General features: G+C 51.9%; 1 protein-coding gene and 1 long non-coding RNA gene across 2 annotated transcripts; one reads left to right on the forward strand and one right to left on the reverse strand.

Moving 5' to 3' along the window:
• Positions 1-6,825: 6,825 nt before the first annotated feature.
• On the reverse strand, positions 6,826-14,115 carry Cacng5 (calcium voltage-gated channel auxiliary subunit gamma 5). The gene is made up of 5 exons (XM_004630038.1): positions 13,917-14,115; positions 12,514-12,600; positions 10,922-11,062; positions 7,525-7,670; positions 6,826-7,226 (listed from the first exon to the last, which is right to left on the reverse strand). Exons 1-5 carry the CDS (start codon positions 14,110-14,112, stop codon positions 6,969-6,971), a joined length of 828 nt encoding a protein of 275 aa, XP_004630095.1. The 5' UTR covers positions 14,113-14,115; the 3' UTR covers positions 6,826-6,968.
• LOC111816498 lies at positions 10,825-19,186 on the forward strand. The gene is made up of 3 exons (XR_002820879.1): positions 10,825-11,131; positions 12,479-12,655; positions 16,255-19,186. It is a non-coding gene; the product is annotated as an uncharacterized LOC111816498 (long non-coding RNA).
• Positions 19,187-20,228: the final 1,042 nt, after the last annotated feature.

Consider the following 20,228-nt stretch of genomic DNA (forward strand, 5'->3'; position numbering starts at 1 on the left):
CGGAAGCCAGTGTGTGGCACAAGCTCGTCTCTAGCCTGAGGCTGATTCCTCCAGCCCTGGCACGGAGTCAGGTTAGAGGGATGCCCAGATAACTTGTGGCCCACCTGTGAGTCCTTCTCCAAGTGCTAGACAGCAAGCTGTGGAGAGGCTTCCGCACACTGGGTGACATCAGCCGGGAAAATCACAACTGCTGGGTAGCCCTTCCATCCAACGCGGCTTGAGTCTGCTCAGGAAGGGAGAGGAGGATTTGGGATCCACATGTGGAGGGGACTAGACATCACGGCTCTTTTTGATTTCTCAGACTTTTGTTTCCCATTCTCTCTTTGGACTATTTCTATGACTATGGAAGAAGTGCATTTGCCAAACTGGGCATTGACGGCTGCAGCTGCGAAGCTCTCGGGGATGCGCTTGGAATGAACTCGCAGAGCACTGCAAATATTCCGAGCTTGGGGCTTGTGCGCAAAGCCCCCAGCCTCTCTAGGTCCCAGGACTTTAATTTCTAGGCACGGGGTGAGGGTTAATGAGACAGTGCTGGCAAAACTCCTGCTATGTACCAAGAACTCTGGCCAGGGTTTTGATGATGACGGCTGGTGGCACCCTGCTATGGGGGGTGGATTCCTAGCTGACGCAAGAGACTGTCTGTATCCAAGACGGCGAACACATTGGTGGGTGAGCACTTAGCCTGTGAGTGACCCCGTAGGACACCGTTCAGCCACAGGTCACTTAGGGCGCTGGACATTCTATGGCTGTCATGTGCGCTACTTGCCTGAAGCCTCTTATGGGCTTGTTTAGTTTAGCCTCTTCATCACTTTATTAATAAAAATCTTAGTCTGAGGAGACTTTTTATAGAATATTTGGCTTTTCAACCAACTATCTTCATAGCGTCCTTTCACGGATTGTACAGTATCTGAAATGAGGACAGAGGTGTGTGTGTGTGGATTTTAAACACAAATGGACCCGAGGTCAGCCTGCTGTGAACATGATCCTACCTGGCTCTTTCGCCTGGTTCTCCTTCACCTGCTCAGAAGCCTCCAGAGCCCACAAGCCCTGCTTTTCTTATGCGTGCTTAATGCAGAATGAATTATTCAAAGGCCAGCCATGAAGACTGGCCCTGGACTGTGTAGTGCAAACCCTGAGATGCCAAGGCCATTTCTGGGGATCCACTGGTCCTGTTCTCAGGACTGGGCTCCATCCTGGCCCCGACCAAGGGTGGGGGCTGCTGGCTCCCCGTGGCAGGCTGCTGTGGCATCCCTGTGAGTGCTGGCTTGGGGGGTAGTGTGGGCGCAGCCTGTGTAGAAGAGGTGGAGCCTGTGGGCTGTCAAGAGCAGATGCAATGGGGCCCTCAGGCTCCCCTCAGATGCACCCGGCCCTGTTTTACCCTTCCTGTCCTGTATTTTTTTCTTTGTTTCGCAAAGCCAATACTCCCCAACCAGACTCAAGGAAAGATGGTTTCTCCTTCACTTTACTGATAAATCCTGGTAGATCTTGGCCAGTGTTTTCCAGCGCTGGCTTCACATTAAAACCATCTGGAGACTTTTAAGACATTCAGGGTCTGGGATGACATGTCTGGAGCCTGGAGCCTAGGATAGTTCTGAGGTCACCTGGAAGCTGGTTAGAGACCCAGGCTGTCAGGTCCGCAGGCCCCAAGCAAGAAGCTCATGAGAATCTCCTAGCTGGGAGCACCACAGTCACTCAGCCTTCCCCATGTGCTGCCGGAACCGCTCCTCCTGCTGGCAGGCAGAAAGCAAGAAAGTCGCATGGGAAGGAAAGCCCCTCACGGCCAGGAACAGGAGGCAGGGTCTGAGAGCAGGCCAGGACGTGGGACAAGCTGGCCGAGTGGGCTCTCAGTGATGGAGACTGCAGCCACAAACAACCCTAAGTCTCCGCCAGGTACCCTGCGAGTCCACATGCAGCCCTGTGGGTGGAGAGCCTTTCGGCTAAGGTCACGTGTAGCCTTGGCTAAGGTCAAGTGCGGACGGAGACACGGAGGCTCCAAAGGCCTCTAGTTTGCCCAGAGTGAGCGCCTGGGGCAGTGCAGGTTTGAACATACAGACACCTTGGGTGGCTTTCAGCTGGTAAGCATCTTTTTTGCCCACTGTTTAGCATGAGAGCAGTACCGGGGCCAGCCAAACAGATCAGCGGATTAAAGCACCTGCAAGCAGGTTCAGGGGCCAGGGGTTCGATCCCTGGGCCTGCTGTACTGGCCCCACCCTTGGGGCATGCTGAGATGGCAATTGAGACTGGGTGTGGTGACACATGCCTGTAATCCCAGCTCTTGGGAGGCTGTAAACAGGAAAATCACTATGAGTCCCATCTAGTAGTGAAACTCTAAACACCCTGTAGTTCCTTCCCTAAAATACAGAAAAAAAAAAAAAAAAAAAAAAAAAAAAGCAGTACCTCTTGGTCTGGAGCCTTGGAACTGGCCGACCCGGGGCCTCAGCCTGTAGAGCTGCCCACGGGGCAGGGGCTGGGCCAGGAGCAGGGCAGTGAATTCTGCTTCTCTCTCACCCCTTTCCCTTCAGGCATTGCCTGTCATCTGCACTCTAGTGTGCGTGATTCTGTTCTTCTCTGCCTTTGTCCCCATACTGAAATCCCTGCTAACACCACTCTCTTTGGAGTGTCATCTGGGTGTCGCTAGTGGGGAGCAGGGGCTGGGGGCACACTGCTTGATCTTTGTGGGTTTTACATCCTTTGGAGTTGGGACAGAGCTTGGACATGACTTCTTCTAGGGCCCTCACTGTAAGAGTGGAAGAACAGAGGACATGGGGCCAGTGGTGACACAGAGCCTGGAGCAGCACCTGCTGGACACTCAGGGCTTTGACAGAGCCACAGCTTTCCTGGAGCCAGCAGGGAAAGTTCCCAAGGGCGGGTCCCCTGGGCAGAGAAGCTTAGCTCCAGAGAGGGGCCCCGGGCATCCTGGCTCTTACCCAGGGGAAGGCTGAGGCCAGCTGGGGAGGGTGCAGTCTGCAGGGACATGGATGTGAGAATCCGGAGACCTTATTTAGCTCAGTGGGAACAAGGCCCAGCGCCTCTTCCGAGAGAAGCGGCCCCTGGAGGGCACGGAAGGCACCCGCCCAATTCCATCCAGTGCTCTGCCCATCTGGCAGCCACATGTTGGGGTGCTGCTGGGCCGCTGGCCTGGCTACAGCTCACACCACTACCCTTAGGGGATGGTGGGCCTGTGCTGGTGGCCCTGGAGCCTTGCCCTCCTACATCCTGGGATGAGGGGCTTCCCCACGCATGGTCCTCTGAGGATGTATCCAATGAGCCTGCAGCACGCGTAGACTGGCCCTCAATTCTTCCCTCTAAAGTCTGTTGTGTCCCTAATCTGATGGTACCACGGTGGGGGAATCATGACTGACTCACATAGGGGACAAGGAGGAGGATGGCGAGTCTCAGAGGACAGTGACCCAAGGCCAGACCTGCTTTCTCTTGGGGGCGTTTTATTCCCTAATTTGGGACACTTTGGTTTATTAACCTGTCGTTGTTTTGAAGGTGGAAAAGAAAACTCTACCCAAGTTTCCTCCCCAGTGCTTAAGGAAATAAAAGAATAGACATTGCACTGAGAGGGGCTGGAGAGATAGCTCAGTGGAATAAGCACTTGCCTGGAAAGCAAAAGGACCTGAGTTCAATCCCTGGTTCCACAAAAAAAAGAAAGAAAGAAAGAAATTATACTGAGTGTTAAGGTTTGGGTCTGATTGACACCCCAAACCTCATGCAGTCATGGGGTGGTTTCTGGAGTTTGTAATTATTGTCGGTGTGGGAGCTGCTGCCGCTCCCCTTTGCTCTCTGCTCTTTGCTGCCTCCGCGATGGGCTGCCGCACTCTGCCGTGTGCCACTCTGCCCTGGAGCCAGCTGAGTAGGGACTGAACCCTCCAGTAACTGTGAACTGAATAAACCTTTCCTTCCTTCATTTTGAGTGTCAGGGTATTTGTCCCAGCAATGAGAGAAGAGTAACTGAGACACTGAGGAAGAGAAAGCCTTCCTCTATGATTTCTGAATTGAGTTTATGCACAGATGTTTGGCACAATTTTTTTTTTTTTTTTATTGTAGAGCGGCTACAGGTAGGCTTTGGACCTGAGACTAAACTAAAAACAGAAAGGCAACAGCAATGGTTATTGACACACTCACCATTCTGCCTTGAAAGAAGAACGAGACTCAAGACTTGTCCCTCTCTCTGAGAAATATGACATGCACACTCCCAGGGACAGCTCCCTCACTGGTGGCTCAGCGTCCAGGCTGGGCAAAGCCCACCTATGATGTCACAGTCCACGTCGATTTGTATGTAGAAGAGGATTCTATTTTTTCATATGCACAAAGACAAGCCCAGCAGTGACAGAGAGAGAGAGTGCTTTAGAGAATGCGTGTCTTGGCGTGAATCACATTGACAATAATCGGAGTCTAGCACATCTAAGTGATTGTCCAGCTTGGAAATGCTACCCAACCATCTCCAAGCCTGCTGACTGTGCCCTGCCCTGGGGGACATGGTGGCTTAGGTGTCACTCTGTGAACAGGAGCCTAGAGGGGAACAGTCACTGCAAGGGTGCCCATGGAGTAGGGGGCTGCGGCATGGTGGTCGCTCATGGCTTACAAGCAAGGGCCAAAACCTTGCATATGAGGCAAGCTGAACTGAATCATTACGGGCCTGGGTGGTTATGAAGAGACTGGGTTGGAGGTCATTTTCATTGAGTCCCTAGAGTAGAAAGGTTGCCCAAGGGTCCGTGGGGAGTTAGTGGCTGACCTGGGACAAAATCCAGCTTCTCTTTTTAATCCCCTGTACCATAGTGGGAGACAAATGGAATCACCCAGGTTTGACACAATGGCCTGTTCTGTGATGAACTGTGCCACCCCTTGGATTTGGTCACTGAATCCCTGATCTCCAGAACCTCAGCCAATGCCAGTATTTGGAAACAGGGCTGTTGAAGAAATGATTAAATTGGGGCTGGTAAGGCAGCTCAGCGGTCTAAAGCACCTGCTTAGGCCACCTTAGGCAACCATAGGGACCACTGTTCAGTTCCTGGTGCCACATGCCATGCCAGTCCCACCCTCAGGGCAGGCTGAGCAGGCCACAAAAAAGAAAGAAAAAGAAAGAAAAAAAGAAAAGAAAAGAAAAAAGAAAAAGAAAGAAAGAAAAGAAATGATTAAATTAAAACTCATCCTCTACCAAGTCAGGATGGGTCCTAATCCAATTTTATTGGCTCCCCATCCTGCCTCTTTGTTCTGTGCTAGGGGCTGGACCCAGGACCTTTGCTAGGTCACTAAGTTGCCCAGGCTGGGCTTGAACTTGCAATCTTCCTGTGTCAGCCTCCCAGAGGTCTGGGATTTTACACTCATTGGGATCCTTATACAAGAAGATTCAGATGTATAGAGACCTCAGGTGTAAGGGGCATGAGGACAGTGTGGAGACACAGCAACAAGGTGGCCACCAGCAAGCAAGCCCTGCGCAGAGGCCAGGAGATACCTTGATTGTGGACTTCTGGCCTCCGGGGCTGTGAGACGTGAATTCCTGTGGTTGGAGCCGCAGAGTGTGCATAGATGGCAGCAGCCGAGTGCAGCCACCCAGAGCCCTTAGGAGGCACCAGCTGGTGGGGCTCCTCTATGCTACTGCTCTTGCGGGAGCCCCAGAGTTGCCCACCATGGCTTTGTGAACGCAGGACCCCACAGTGTCATAAAGACAGCAAATGAAAAGTGGATGTGGAAAAATATACAGCAAACAGTACGGCACGGTCTTGCTGCTCAAAACCTCAAAATCAGCACTGCAAGCCAAGCCAACAGTGGGAGAACCGAGCTGTCCTGCTGGCTGTGGTTTCTCCCTCTGCTGGTTTCTGTCCAGGGGCTTCATGGAAGGGGCTGCCAACCTCCTGGCTCAGCTTCCCACCAGGAAGACAGACACCACACTTACATCTTCTGATGGCGTCTCACTTGTTCCGTGTCACCCAAAGAGGAGTAGATGCTCCCCTCTGTTAGGACTAAATTGGCAGCCCCCAAAAGGTCATAGCACCCTGGGGGGGCGGCAGCTGGGTCACTCTGAGTCTAGCTTGTTTAGGCTCAAGATGCACCAGGTGCCACCCAGTTTGGCTCCAAATCCCATGCAGCCCCTGTGAAAGCTACTTTCTGCTTAGCTGGCAGAGACCCCTGTCTTTGCGATTAGGTTAGGACCTTGGATGGGAAATGTGGCCCTTGTGTTGCGGGGGCCATTCTCCCAGGGCTGGGCACAGCATGAACTCAGACCAGCCAGGTTCTCAGAGTCTCCTTGCCAGAGTCACTTCTTCGGGTTAAGGCAGTGAAGGCCCCGTTAAAGAGGTCATCAAGGGCCGTGTGTATTAAGACATCTTTAGCCATTAACACCTCTTTGTGACTTAGTGCTGCCCCAGCCCCCACCCCAGCCCCCAGGTCCAGAGACTGCGAGCTGTGGAGGGCTGGAAGGAGGAGAGGGTCGCACCCTGGGAATAGAGGTGCACGGCCAGATGCCCCTCGCAGAAGGAGATGAGGGACCGGAACAGGCAAAGGATCTTTCTGGGCCATGCAGACCTCCTTATCAGAGTCACTATCGTTCCTCACAGCCCAGATCACGAACACGTGGGCCACTTGGCAGACACCGAGGCTGGCTGCATCTGTGTCAGGAACTTGGCATCTCAGAGGTGGCCTTGGCTGCGGCTGTCAAGATGGGAGTTCGGAAACAATGATCAACCGGAACACAGTCCCCTCCGGAGGTGCTGGCTTCCCTGAGCCACTGCTGTGATTGGCACTGCAGAGGTGGGTCTTTACCCATGTTCTGGGCCAATCAGTACACTGCTTGGCTCTAGGGTCCAATGGGATGTGCCCTAGAGCTGCTCCAGGAAAAACAGGGAGAGAACAAGGTCAAGTAACCGTGGCTAAGCAGGAGGCGGCCTGGGGCTCAGGGCCTGGCAGGGGGGAAGGGAAGGGATTCTCGGCTGTCCTCAGTCCCAGCTGGGTGTCGGGAGAGCTCAGCAGGGAGAAGAAGACATCTGGTCATAGTCGGGGCACTTGAGCAAGGCTGGGTAGTTGCTGCTCATCTGCAAAGAAGCATCGCTGGATATGTCAGAGGGGCTGCGGCCCCGGATCCAGGCATCCGGGTGCAGGAACTGACCAGAGTAATCGGAGCAGTTGCTCAGACGCGGGCGGTAGAAGCCGGGATGGGGCCTGTACATGTCCTCGGCCGTGTACCTCTTCATGAACAGGTACACCGACATCACTCCAGCACTCTGTGGCGAGAAGGAGGCAGAAGCGCTGTCACTGCTGGGGCCTGGCCGGGGTCTGCATGGTGCACAGCCAAGGGGGACACTGCATTGGGTGGGGTGGCTGCTGGATATGGGGACAGGAGTGGGCCTGGAGATGGCCCAGGTGAGGGAGACCTGGAAAGGCCAGAGCGTGGCCCACGCTGGGAAGGAGAAGGGATGTGGGATGGTCCAGGATGCTGAGGGTTACCTTCCTTTCCCTGGCCCGATCGGCAGTTCCCACCTCCACCCTGCCCGCAGTGGCCCAGGCAGTGGGGCAGGTTACCTCTGTCAAAAGAAAGGAGATGGCAGCAAAGGCAAACGACCACCCGTATTTGTAATTGAAGTAGGTCTCTGCATCTTTGGTCCTGTTGAGCATCTCATCGTTGATGCTGGAGATGTAGAGCACCAGGCCCACAACGAGCGAGAGGCCTGGGGAGGACAGGGAGAGGAGGGCATCTCAGTCCAGCCTGGCACTGAGGCTCCCAGCTTTGCTGATGTGGCACCAATCCAGACAGCCATCAGCCTCGGGTGGCAATGCGTTCCTCTTGGAGTTTGAGAAAGAGCAAGCAGGAGCCTCCTCAGGCTGCTGTCTAGACCAGCGCCTTCTCTGTAGCATACAGCTGCAGGTCAGAAAGCTCCCTGCCCAGCCGCCAAGGGCCAGGCTTGGCGGTTCTTGCCCAGTGGCCCACACTTGTCTGATGGGCCTGCCTGAGCATCAGCCCTGTGCGTTCGCTTTCTCTCTGGCTGGCCTGGGGTCTGAACTGTATTGTCTTCAAAGTTCCCCAGGTGGCATTAGTGTGAACCCAGGGAGTGAGCCACTAAGGTAGCAAGTGCTTTGACCAATCAGGAATAAAACAGCTCCCTCAGCAGCATACTCAGGACATCCGGTCCCTGTCTCCAGGGGTGGGCGGTACACATCCGTGTGTGCCAACCGGTCTGGGCTGGGGTCTGTGCAGGATAAGTGTAGCGAGTGTGACCAGATCCCAGCCAGCATTTGACCAGGAGGCCATTAGGACCCAAAACTCTGTCAACATGCAAGCGACTGCCTCAGGCATCAGTCCCATCAATTAGCAACTGTAATTGAATCAAGGCATAATTAATTACTCTGTGTTGAGCTGTTCAAGTTTAATTTCATCCCTATTGTTCTATGAAATTGGGGCAGCTCAGAAGATAACTGTTAAAGGAAAATAGTTGAGATTCAATCTTCCTTGGTACTTAACTCACACTTGCATCACTGCTGTCCCCAAATGCCTCTTCCTACTGCTATCACTAAAGCAATTTCAAGTGGCCTCGCTCAATCCTAGATTTTTTTTTTTGTAGTGGACATCAAACTGAGAACCTTGCATTTGCTAGGCAGGTGCTGTGCTAAGCTGGGGAACTGTATCCCCAGCCCAGTCCTAGATATTCAAGCCTCTAGCCCACTGCTGAAATCTCAAAGCTTGGGCTATTGTGATGTTCACTCAAGGAAAGATAAAGAGCTTAAGCTGGGTCTTAAGTACTTCTCATGTGATTTCGTGATCATGTGGAAGTTGGGTTGATGGCATTGCGGGTGTTGTTAGGTTGATGGCTGAAAGGCTGGTAGGATGGATGGCAGTGGGCTGGCAAGTAGGTTGGAAAGTGGATGGCGAGATAGAAGACAGAATGGGTGGGTGGATAAGTGACTAAATGGAAGGAAAGAAAAATAAATAGTTCCTTGGGCATCAGGTAATCTGACTGAACATGAGCCCTGTGCGTTCTCTTTCTCTCTGGCTGGCCTGGGGTCTGAACTGTATTGTCAGACCCCAGGCTGAACTGTATTGCCCCCTGGCTTCCAAGCTATGTTGTCAAGAAAACGTTGGGAAGAAGATCCCAAAGGAACCTGGGAGCTGGGTGGTAACCAGAATGACTGATGCCCAAGAGTTGTTTTTCTTTTCTTTCAGTCCATCCATCCATACATCCATCCATGCATCCATCCATCCATCTATCTGTTTGTTCATCCATCCATCCATCCATCCATCCATTTATTAATCCACCTATCTATCCATCCATTTATCCATCCATCCATTCATACACTTATCGATCCATACATTCATCCATTTATCCATCCATCCATCCATCCACCCATCCATCCATCCATCCATCCATTTGTCCATCCATCCATTTGTCCATCCATCCATCCACCCATCCATCCATCCATCCATCCTTCAAGCCACTCGTGTATCGTCTTTCCTTCAAGTCTCCTGTCTTCAATCAACCCATCCAGGACAATCAAAATACATGCCCCGAGAGTCATTCTTTTCTTCAACTCAAAATATTCAAAAGAAAAGGTCTTCTGAAACACACAGGTCATCATTCCTTTGTCTTTTCTCCCCACACCTTCCCTGTGAGCATTCACACCCACACCCATGGTATATGCTCCTGTTCTTAGGCTGACATCCCCCAAGTCTCTTGTCTTTGGTCCTAGTGCTCCATGAGGCCCAGGCCCTCACCTCTTGTGGCCTTCTATAAATGTTCCAGATGTCACATGGACACCTCATATCCAGCACATCCCACACTAAGCTCATGATCTTTGCCCAAACCTGCTCCTTCTCCTGCACATCGCTGGGGATCCTGCCTTTCCTCAGTGCCCAAGCAAGAAACTGGCCTTTACCCACAGTTTCCCCTTGGAAAGCCCAGCCCTGGTCCCACTGAGTTTTCCTCCCAAACAGCCCTTAATCCCCCCTCCTCCGCTTATTCTGCGGCATCATCCTGGCGTGGGCCACCATCACCTCTTTTCTGTGCTCTGGGGACAGTCTCTCTTCTTGGGTCTCCCACCTCCTTCCTTGGTCCCTTCCTTCCTCCATTCTTGAGAGCACATGTTCTAATGTCCAACCTGATCATCATACTTCTTGGTCAAAATGCCCAAATCAGTAAGATGCCCAAATCAGGTTCCTTCCCTGTGTCACCTCTCAGTACACTTCTCTCCGTGTCCACCAGAAGATGCTCTGCACTTCCCTGCCCCCGTGTCCCACCCTCTAGCCCTCCAGAATCCCCTTTCCTTCCACTCTAGCCTCACTTCTTGCCTACTCCCTCCTCACCCTCAGCTCACTTTCTGGTCCTCTTCCCTGAGCAGCCCTTGGCCTGGCCTTGTAGGTAGTAATGCCAGTGCCCAGAATAGAGCTTGGTGGATACAGTGATTTGGTGAATAAAGGACATCCCAGGGCCAGTCCAGAGAGATAGTTTCATGCCACAGAGGCTTTGTAGGCCCAGACTATTGGGACCTGGTACATGAGTGGGGAGACAGTCTCCTGAAGGTAGTCGAAGGCTGGGGCCCAAGGGATTATTGCTCAAAGGCAGACTGGATTTCTTGTTCATGACAAAGTATGAGGACACAGTTCCCTCAATGATAGGTATGCTTGTCACTTCTGGGAGCCAGGGAGAGAGTGGGTGTTGTGTGGCCTGAGAGTCCTCAGCTCCCATGCCTGGAGAAAACCAGCCAGGGCAGATGTGCACCAGCTCTCCAGCTCTTCTGGGAGGTCATGGGTGGGTCTGGGGTATCCGAATTCCCCTCTAGCTGTAACTCGATTTTGCTCAGGTCATCGACTTGACTTGCTTTGCCAGGGACTGACCCACAGCCACGACCAAGATTTCCTAAAGCAGAGCTGTCCAGGAGTTAAATATCAACAGTCTAACATGCACGGAAAGCAAACAAGACAACTTACCCGAGAGGATAAAGAAGATGCCGGAAACAAAGGCCAGTATTGTCCTGTGGGGACGGATGTGTCCTATGTTGCTCAGAATAAACCCAATGAACATGAAGAAGAGGCTGACCAGAGGGAACGGCGTGGCTGAGCGAATCATTTCTAAGGAAGGGGACAAAGGACCAACCTGTCAGTTCCAGAGGCCCTACTTGCTGGTCGGCATCCCGGGCAGTGCGTGGCGGTGCTGACTAAGCCCTCAGTCCTCCCCCCACGTGCGTTCCCAGGGCCTGTGCCCCACAGGGGCCTGGGGAGCTCTCAGAGTGGGCAGGGTGGAGTGTTTGCTCCTGAGGCAGGGCTGGAAGGCCTGATGCCCCGCTGTCAGCGTATTCTGGGCCCGCCTTCTCCTTCAGGTGGCATCACTTTCCTCAGGTACTCTGCTTTCCTCAGGTCTGCAGCTGTGAGAGGCCTGGCCACCACATCTGGCTTGCTCTCTCTCCCCAGGACTCCTCACTTCCGTGGGCGAGGGGCTGCTTGAGCGGCACCGAGAACACTGACTGGCTTCTTCAATTTGTAATCACATGCGAATCAGTTCTGTTGCATAACATAGACTTTTTCTGGCCCAGGCAGGGTGGTGCACACATGTTTGGAAGGCTGAGGCCAGAAGATTGCAAGCTCAGCCCGGGTGGGGCAATTTAGTGACTTAGCAAGACCCTGTCTCAAAATTTTAAAAAGTTAGGGAGGTTGCTCTGCGGGTGAATGTCCTGGGGTCAGGCCTCAGCAACATCCACGCATGTGCACACCATGTCTGGTCTTTGTCCACGTGACAGGAGTGTCTGTTATTCCTGCTGGGCTGCTGCTGCTGTGCACTCTGTAGTGACACTTACAAGGGATGCAGCTAACCTGAATATGTACAGACTTTCTTTCCAGTCACCAGACCCTAAACAATACAGCGTAACAACCATTTACATACACTGCACTCAGAAATGCAACTCCTGCAGATGATATGAAGTACAGGGAGGGTATTGCAAACATGATGCTATTTATATAAGGGACTTGGGCATTCCTTGACTTTTGCGTCTGCAGTGGGTTCTGGAACCAACTTCTGCGTGTACCAAGGACTTGTATCAGGACTGCATTACAGGTTCACTCGGGTCAGAACCACCGCTGGTGAAGTCAGGGTCGTGAAGACGGCCTTGTTGCCTTGCAGAGAGGTTGGCTCAATTCCTTGGGCCTAAACACATTTCTCACTTGCTGGAGTCATGACTCTGAGACTCTGGCAACTCATTTTCTCCCCTAGGAAATTACTTGGAAGAGCAAGCTCTAGTGACCCAGGCCTGCACAGCCAGCTGAGGCTGGGGCGTTAGCTCTGTTTTGAAACAGGGTCTTGCTATGTAGTTCAGGCTGGTCTTCAGCTCACTGTGTAGCCCAGGCTGGCCTCAAATTTGCAGTGATCCTCCTCCCTCAGTCTCCTAAGAACTGGGATTAGAGGGGTGTACCTCGGTGCCCAGCTAGGCACTAGCTCTTGAAAATAAGCCAGTCACCCTGGTTCTTCCCCTTGGCCTGTTCCTCTCTGTCTAGCCAGTGGCCCACGTCAGAACTTTGAAGAGACCTACTTAGAACGTTGACTGTGGACTCAGATGTTAGCTGGGAGTTCATGGGCATCACATATTCTATGGTGAAGCAGCGTCCTCGTTCCTCACCTGGGGAGACAAGAGTGATACACATTGCTAGGCGCTTCTTGAATATGGATTGGAGGTTAGTATGCTCCAGTGGAATTTCCAGAGCTTCTAGGACTTTGATGCACAGTGTCTTTGTACCTAGTCTGGATACAAAACCGTTTCTCTCATGAAATGACACAGAGAATACCCACATCAGGTCCTTTCCACTGGTGGCCCACAGCATGAGTGGAGAACATGTCCTTATACGTCCTCTGAAGAGGGGGGATCCAGGCTCCGAGAGTCACATGGGAAGAGGCTAGCGCTACAACTCCACACTGAGGGGACATCTAGTGCCACCTCATTTCTTCCGGGCAGAGGGGACCTATGATGGCTGATTTAGGTACATGTACTTAGGTACATGCGGATGTCTTTGGCCAAAGCTCTGAAGCTTTGTCAAACCAGATCCTGGTGACTTCAGGTTCTTGGGTAGGCAGAAGCCAAGGCCACACAGTCTGGAGCAGTAGAAGCTAAGGACAAGCTGGGTGCTCTGTCCCCATGCTGTTTCACCCAGCCACCACCCATGCCCTAAAACCCTGCCATTAAGCTGTGAGGCACAAACCTGCCTCCTCCCACATACATGTAGGTTACAGCGCACTGCCAGGGAGAGCCCAGTGACTCCGCTGTGGCTGTCCTGGCCAGCCAGCCTTATGGCCAGACTCCTGGCTGTGCACCCAGGTGCTCTCTGTGTGTGGGCTTATGAGGGGCCAAGATAAAGGGAGGAGGGGAAGAGCTCTTGGGGCATGAAGCTCCAGGCTCCCAGGGAAGCTGACAGAGGCCTACAGAGGCAGGATCAGAACAGGGTGGCAGGGCCAGCCTTTGGGTTTTCTCTGTGTCATTTCATGGACAGTGGATCAGAGAGATTGTGAAGCGTTGCCCATTCTGCAAACTAAAGTGGGTTCAAGTGAAGTTGAATTAAGGTGCATTCCCTACCCTGCTGGGCCTTTGCTTCCTTGTCTGTAAAGCAGAAATAACAAGTCTACCTCTCAGTGTTGTTGGAAGGACCACGGGGGACCCGCACCTCCAGGACGAGGCACATAAAGGTTTGAAGCCCATATCAGGTGATTCTTCTGCAGCCCTAGAGGCAGAGCCCAGGGAAGGTCAGCCAGAATTGTCAAAGGGATGCTGTGAATAACAGCAAGTTTGAAATGGGGTTCTGGGCCTCCGCCTCAGCCAGCAGTTCCTAGTGTTTGTGAAAATCACCTGGGAAAACTGTCCCCTTCCAGCATCTCGCCCCAGGGAAGATCCTCTTGGCCAGGTTTTCCTGAAGGCAGCACCACCCCAAACCCAGGTGCCTTTACCTGCCAGGAAGCAGACCCGCCAGAGGCCTGAGTGCAGGGACATCCTGACCTCGGCGCTCTGGTTCTGGGGCAGGACCACACCCTCCTCCAGGTAGAGCCAGTAGTCAGTGCTGACGGCGATGCCCAGGAGGCCCAGGCCACAGACGGCAAAGACGCTGCTCAGCAGGGTCAGGGCCTTCCTTCCACAGGCGCTCATCTTGCCGGACTCTCAAGGGTGGCCAGCAGCACAGAGCAGGCTCTGGAGGAACAATGAGAGGAGCAGCTGGTGGTGGCTCGGAGAAAGCTGAGCAGAGAGTCCTGGAATAGTCACCTCCCAACACAATGGGTGATCAGAGACCCTACAGTCTGGATGCTGGGCCACTGCACCAGAGGGGCCACCCTCTCCCCTGTCCTTCAGGAATTCACAGCTTTCTCTTCATGCCACTGCAAGGTCCCCCTTGTCCTCTCTGACTTCTCCTTGTTGAGTACAACCACTTATTCATTTACTCACTCACTCATTCATTTACTCACTCATTCACTCACTCATTTTACTCACTCATTCACTCATTCATTCATTCACTCATTCATTCACTCACTCACTCATGATTCATTCATTCATTCACTCATTCAGCAACCCATGGTGGTAGACATGGGTAGTACAAAGGTGAATGTGATTCCTTCCTTGCCCTTGAAGAGTTCGCCATCTAGCAGAAATAAACACGCCAAAGGGGAGGGATGCAGCCCAGTGAGGGCCACGGCAGAGGCAGCAGACAGGAGGAAGGGAAGTGAGAGCTGCTGTGGAGAAGGCTGCTGAGGCTCCGGTGTCTCTGACAGCAGCAGGCTCCAGGGAGGGCAGTGGCAGCCACCTTGGGAAGAAGCAGAGGCGCAGAGAAGGATTCTGGGGGGAAGCGGTAACTCATGCGACTAAGCACCAACAGCACTGGGTTGACCCAGCAAAGAAGCCACGCTACACGCCGGGGTCAGTGGGCCTCCTCTAAGTTGAAACGCTCCCAGTCCTGACTGCACAGAGCATCTCGTTGGCAGAAGTCAGCTGTAAACCAGTCTGAGAGAAACCAAGAGCTCGTCCACTGCCACCTGTCAGGCCACGTGCTGCTCTGGGAGCAGGGAAGTGTCGGAAAATCAGGCAGGGGATGCTAGCCCCAGAGCCCAAGCCCTGTTAGTGGGTGCTGACCTTCTGCTGCCATCTAGGGTCTCCGGGAGAGTCTATAAATTCCAAATTTCAGAGAGATTTGGGTACAGCCAGTTTTCACCAGGATCTGAACAATGGTATTTTGGGGGGTATCAGAAATTGAACCCAGGATCTTGCACTTCCCAGGTAGGTTCTTTACCACTGGCTATATGCTTGGCCCAGAACAATGGTATTTAAAAAATGCTCCCAGGCAATACTGATATGAAAAAAAAAATACTGATATGAAACTCAAGGTAATGATTGATCTTTCCTGTTCAAAGTGTGGTCCGTGGGCCAGCAGTATTAGCTGGTTAGAACAGCAGAATCGCTGGCCTCTCCAATTTTACAAATCAGAATCCACATTTTTAACATAATCCAGGCGAGCTGTCTGCCTGCTGAATTCTATAATTTTTTTTTTTTTACATTTATTTATTGTGTGTGTGTGTGTGTGGCCAGCTCAGCCCACCAGGGGGCGCGGCTGGCTGGCATGTGGTGCTGGGGGATCGAACCGCGGTCCCTGTGCTTTGCCGAGCTTGTTCCAAGTAGGTGCTTTAGACCACTGAGCCATCTCTCCAGCCCCTTTTTTATAATTTTTTTTTTTTTTTTACATCTGCCTGCTGAATTCTGAGAAGCACTGTGCGAAGCAAACAGGTGGTGGAAAGGGGGCATCTCTTGAGCCATCTGCAGAAAAGTGTGGGCCTGGGGCCGTGCAGACAGTGAGGGTCACTGAGCTAGCCTCACTGCCAGCACCCTTCAGTATTGTAAACCCAGGGATTCTGAAATAGGAGAAAGGAACAACACCTTGGTGAGGTCTGCCAAGCTTAATGATAGGTTCTGGCCCGGGTATAAATTGCTGAATTATTATGGTGGTCATCTAATATGGCTGAGGCCCTTAAAACAACAGCTTATCTTCCCAAGACCACCTCCCCACTTTTTCTCCAACTCAGCCCAGAGTGCAATTTCCTTTCATCTTTCCTGTTGCCTCAGGGAAGACCCCAGTCAGCTCCTCAGGTATACCCAAACATCCCCCTCAGACTCTACCCCTGGCAAAAAGGTCATAAAAGCTTTGTTCCCAACCAGAGAATCCCTTATTTTCCCCAGATTCTTTCTGTGTCCTCAAAGATAACAAAGCCCCCTTCTCTTTCTCCTTCTGCCTGTTTTCTGCTGCAGCGCCACCAAAAACCTATCACTTAGGATCCTGTTGATGTCCCTGGGGTCCTACCAAGGGATGGTGTCAGATCTCAGCTAAGATTCGAGGCACAGGTAGATACTGAGACAGCTAGACAAGGACAGAAGCCATGCGTGACAACGGAGCTGAGCTGCGTACAGGAAGGAAGAGTGGTAGAGACTGGTGCCAGAAGTGGGGTTGCTACCCTGACTCCACAGCACTAGCTGTGCTCTAACCCCTGGCTGTGGGAGAAGTGATGGATGTACAGGAAGAGCCCCCTGCTGGCTCACTGGAGGCGCGTGCACGTTCGTGCCACCTCTGCAAGGCAGGTAGCGTAACCCTTCACGGCTTAAGGAAGAAGGGACAAAGGAAACACTGAGTTATTCTACAACCAAGGGGGTCCTAGGTAGAGCAATAGTTCTATGGAATATTCTAGAAGACAAAAAGGGATTCTGGTTAGAAAAAGTAACTTGGGTAGCACTGAAGAATCACACTGCATGTTATATTAAAGAGTGTTTGGCTTTTGTTTATTCCAGAATTATCCAAGATTCCTTCAACACAAAACGGCATCCTATTCTGCACGACCCACTTTGGGGACCATGCGGGGAGACCTGCTCTGGCCATTGCTGGGGATTATGCAAGGGGAGAGATGACCGTGCTTTGAAAATCTAAAGCGTGGGGCTGGGAGAAGTTCTTAAATAAGGCAACGATGGGCTAAGCCCCTTCTTGGGGAGCCGACAGATCCGAGCTCCTGAAATACAGCAGCCGTTGGCTGGCAGAGGCTGTGCAGCCAATTTCCATGTTAAGCTTGGCAGAGAGATGAGGAAGATTCATGTCTTGGTGATTTGGAGAGATGAAAGTGGAGAGGGGATTGGCTCTAAATCTAAACGAAGACGCTGTTTGGCTCTACGACAGCAGACCCCCAAGCTTGCAGAAAACCCCAAGAGTCAACCCTTGAGTCTGTGGCAGATTTGTGAAACTCCACATGGGGTGAAAATAACAATCTTACTCATTGGTAAACTACATGTATGCTGTTAATATAATTTACATATGTATGAATAAATAATATTACGGACAGTCCCAGCTAACTACCAGGCACTGTGCAAAGCCCCATATGTACCGTCTCTCACCAGGACCTCGTAATGATTCATGAATTAGCCCCATTTCATGGGCGGGGAAACAAGAATTTGAAGATGCTAAGGAGCCTCCAGGCAATCATAGTTGAGGGGCAGACTGTGGATTTAGACTAGATCTGACTGTAAGGTCTGTGCCTGGTGGATGCCATCCTTTACTGGAAAAATAAGTGGGCTTCAGGAGTGTGGGGATGAACTAGGTCACTTAGGGAATCAGAAATATGTAAGACACAGTATTGGGAAAACTTTCTAAGTGGCTGCGTGTCCCATAAAGGCTTTATGCTTTGGGGCTTCCCGTGGGATAGCACGGGTCAGACCTTCTAGTACCAGTTGCATGCTGGTACATCCTGACTCAGCAGTTCCGATGCAGAGAGCTACCGCGTAGGGGGCAGGAATAATAGTTCCCCCCCCCTCACGTAAGGCAATGGAGTCCAAGGCCATGGAGTGCCTGAGGTCACCCACTTGCTCCTGGGGGAGAGAAGGGCTTGACAGGTGAATATTACGGATGCTTATCCAATACCTTTTTGTCTGTATTGCATGGAAAATAACACAGAAAATGAAAATTATGTGTATTTTCCATGTCTACGAACAGCACCATTGTTAGTATCTTATTTAACGGCTGTTGGCCATGTGTCCCCTACATGACTGTGCACATTCACCCACCCGGGGGCTTCTGGGGACCCTGAGAGACGCTCTAGTCAGGAATGGACTCTCGGCTCCGCATAGGCGGGCCAGCTTGCCTCAGCCTCTGCTGCTGCATGGGTCCTTCTCCACCTCACGACTTCCATCGCTCTTCCACATTCAGAGCTTTTCTGATGAGACAGACTTTTTAAAAATAAACTGCCACTACACAAAAATACGTTTACCCTATAATGTTCCGCAAACAAATCTGCCTGTAATACCACACATTTAACGTAAGACTAACTGTGTGAACAATTAGACTGGGCAGGAATAAACCAAAATGACGATGGGTGCTCCTAGGTATTAAGAGCGTATATGGGGTAGCCGCTGTAGACTTCTCCAGGCTCAACAAAGGTCCAAAAGAACACCTATTATTTCCAGGGCCTGAGAAGAAGACCAAGCTTAAGATTAGAGATGCCAAGTTTCAGTCATGGCTGTCATAAACAAAAAATCAGCGCTTCTGCTCATTTCTGGGCTGGAGACATCAAAATGCAAGGTCGCCCTTTGGAAATGTGCTCAGGAGCTCAGCGGCTTTCAGTTTTTAAAGATGATTACCCAGGACCATTACCTCTGAGTATTAGCTTGTTAATTATCGGGAATTAACAGTAACTAATTATCATGCGTGACTAGCAATTAGGGAGAAATGTCATGTGGAGACTGCATCAGTAATAGTACACTCTCTGCCCAAGTCAGTAATCCAAGGACTTGCAGTGAGGTGCTTCGGGGCTGAGAGGAGGCAGGAGAGGCTACAGGTGCTCGTGGAGGTCCAGCTTCAGGACTAGAGGAAGGAGGAATGCAGCTTAACTGGGCAAGAGTAGAAAGAAGGTGGAAGGAGAGTCACATGCAGACACCCTGATCTGTTTCCTGCAAGTCTGAACAAACCCCAGTAGCTCTTTGATGAAGAAGGGTTTGGGAAATAAGGGTTCTTCACCAGGCTTCAGAGCCAGCAGCAGAAGGTGCTCCTGTGAGCTGATTCAGTGACTCAGTGGCAGCATGGGCGACACCCAGCAGGATTAGCTGGCGATCTAAGGACATCCCCAGTGCTTTCCTGGCCCTGCCTACTCCCATGATGGCATTCTCTTTATCTTCTGTGGTGGTTCACAGATGTTCCAAAATTTCTCCTACTGAGAAGTGAGGGCTACATCTCTTCCCCTTGAGTCTAGGTAGCTTTGTGATCCCATTGATCAATAAAGTCTGCAGAAACAATGCCGGGGCCTTCCGAGGATGGCTCCCTAGACAGACAGTGGCCAAGTGCAGCAGCCAACACTGTAACCCAAGGTATTCAAGAGGCTAGAGGACTGCAAGTTCAAGGCCAGCCTGAACAACTTAGACCACATCTCAAAATAAAGAGGGCTGGGGATGTAGCTCAATGATAAAGCATCCCTGAGTTCAATCCTTAGTACCCCACCCCCTCACCAGAGCAGGGGGTGAGGAGGGAAGGAGGGAGGGAGGGAGGGAGGGACAGAGAGAGAGCGTGAGAGCTTCCTCTTGATTTTCTGAGGACTCATGTAAGAAGACGGCTTTCTCAACCTCAGCCCTACTTGTTGGCATTGGGCTCTGGATGGCTCTTTGTTGTAGGGGACCAGCATTTGTGCTACAGAATATTTAGCAGCATCCCTGGATTCTATCCACCCATTGCAAATAGCACCTCCAGTTTTTGACAGATAAAAACGTCCCTTAGGGGGCACAAGCAGCCCTGGTTGGGACCAGTGCTGTAGAGAGAGGCTCAGTAACACCATGTCTGACAGCCAGCTGGGTTCAAGCCAGTGGTCGTGACTGCCAGACACCGGACTGAGGCATCCTGGGTGGGTGCTGCCGACCAGCCGGGCCTTTGGGTGACTGCAGCCCGGTCAGAATCTCACTGCACCAGCCTGAGAGGGCAACAGCAAGAGCCGCGCGGCTGAGGGTGCCCGCATCCCCGATCCCCCACGCTACAGGCAAGACAAAACCATCACTGCTGCGTAGAATTATTTTTTGAGGTGATTTGATACACAGCAGAAGTTACCAAAATAGCTTCGTATTCACTTAATTAGCATCTTCTCACTTTAGACAGGCTGTAAACCCAAGGTGTGAGTTTGCACAGCGTGTAACTGAGACAGAGGGCCTGAGGGTCATGGCTGATCCACGGGATTCACAGTTAATGAAGGAGTGACCGGCACATG

Source organism: Octodon degus, unplaced genomic scaffold (genome assembly GCF_000260255.1).
Source record: "Octodon degus isolate 3935 unplaced genomic scaffold, OctDeg1.0 scaffold00033, whole genome shotgun sequence".
Taxonomy (NCBI): Eukaryota; Metazoa; Chordata; class Mammalia; order Rodentia; family Octodontidae; genus Octodon; species Octodon degus.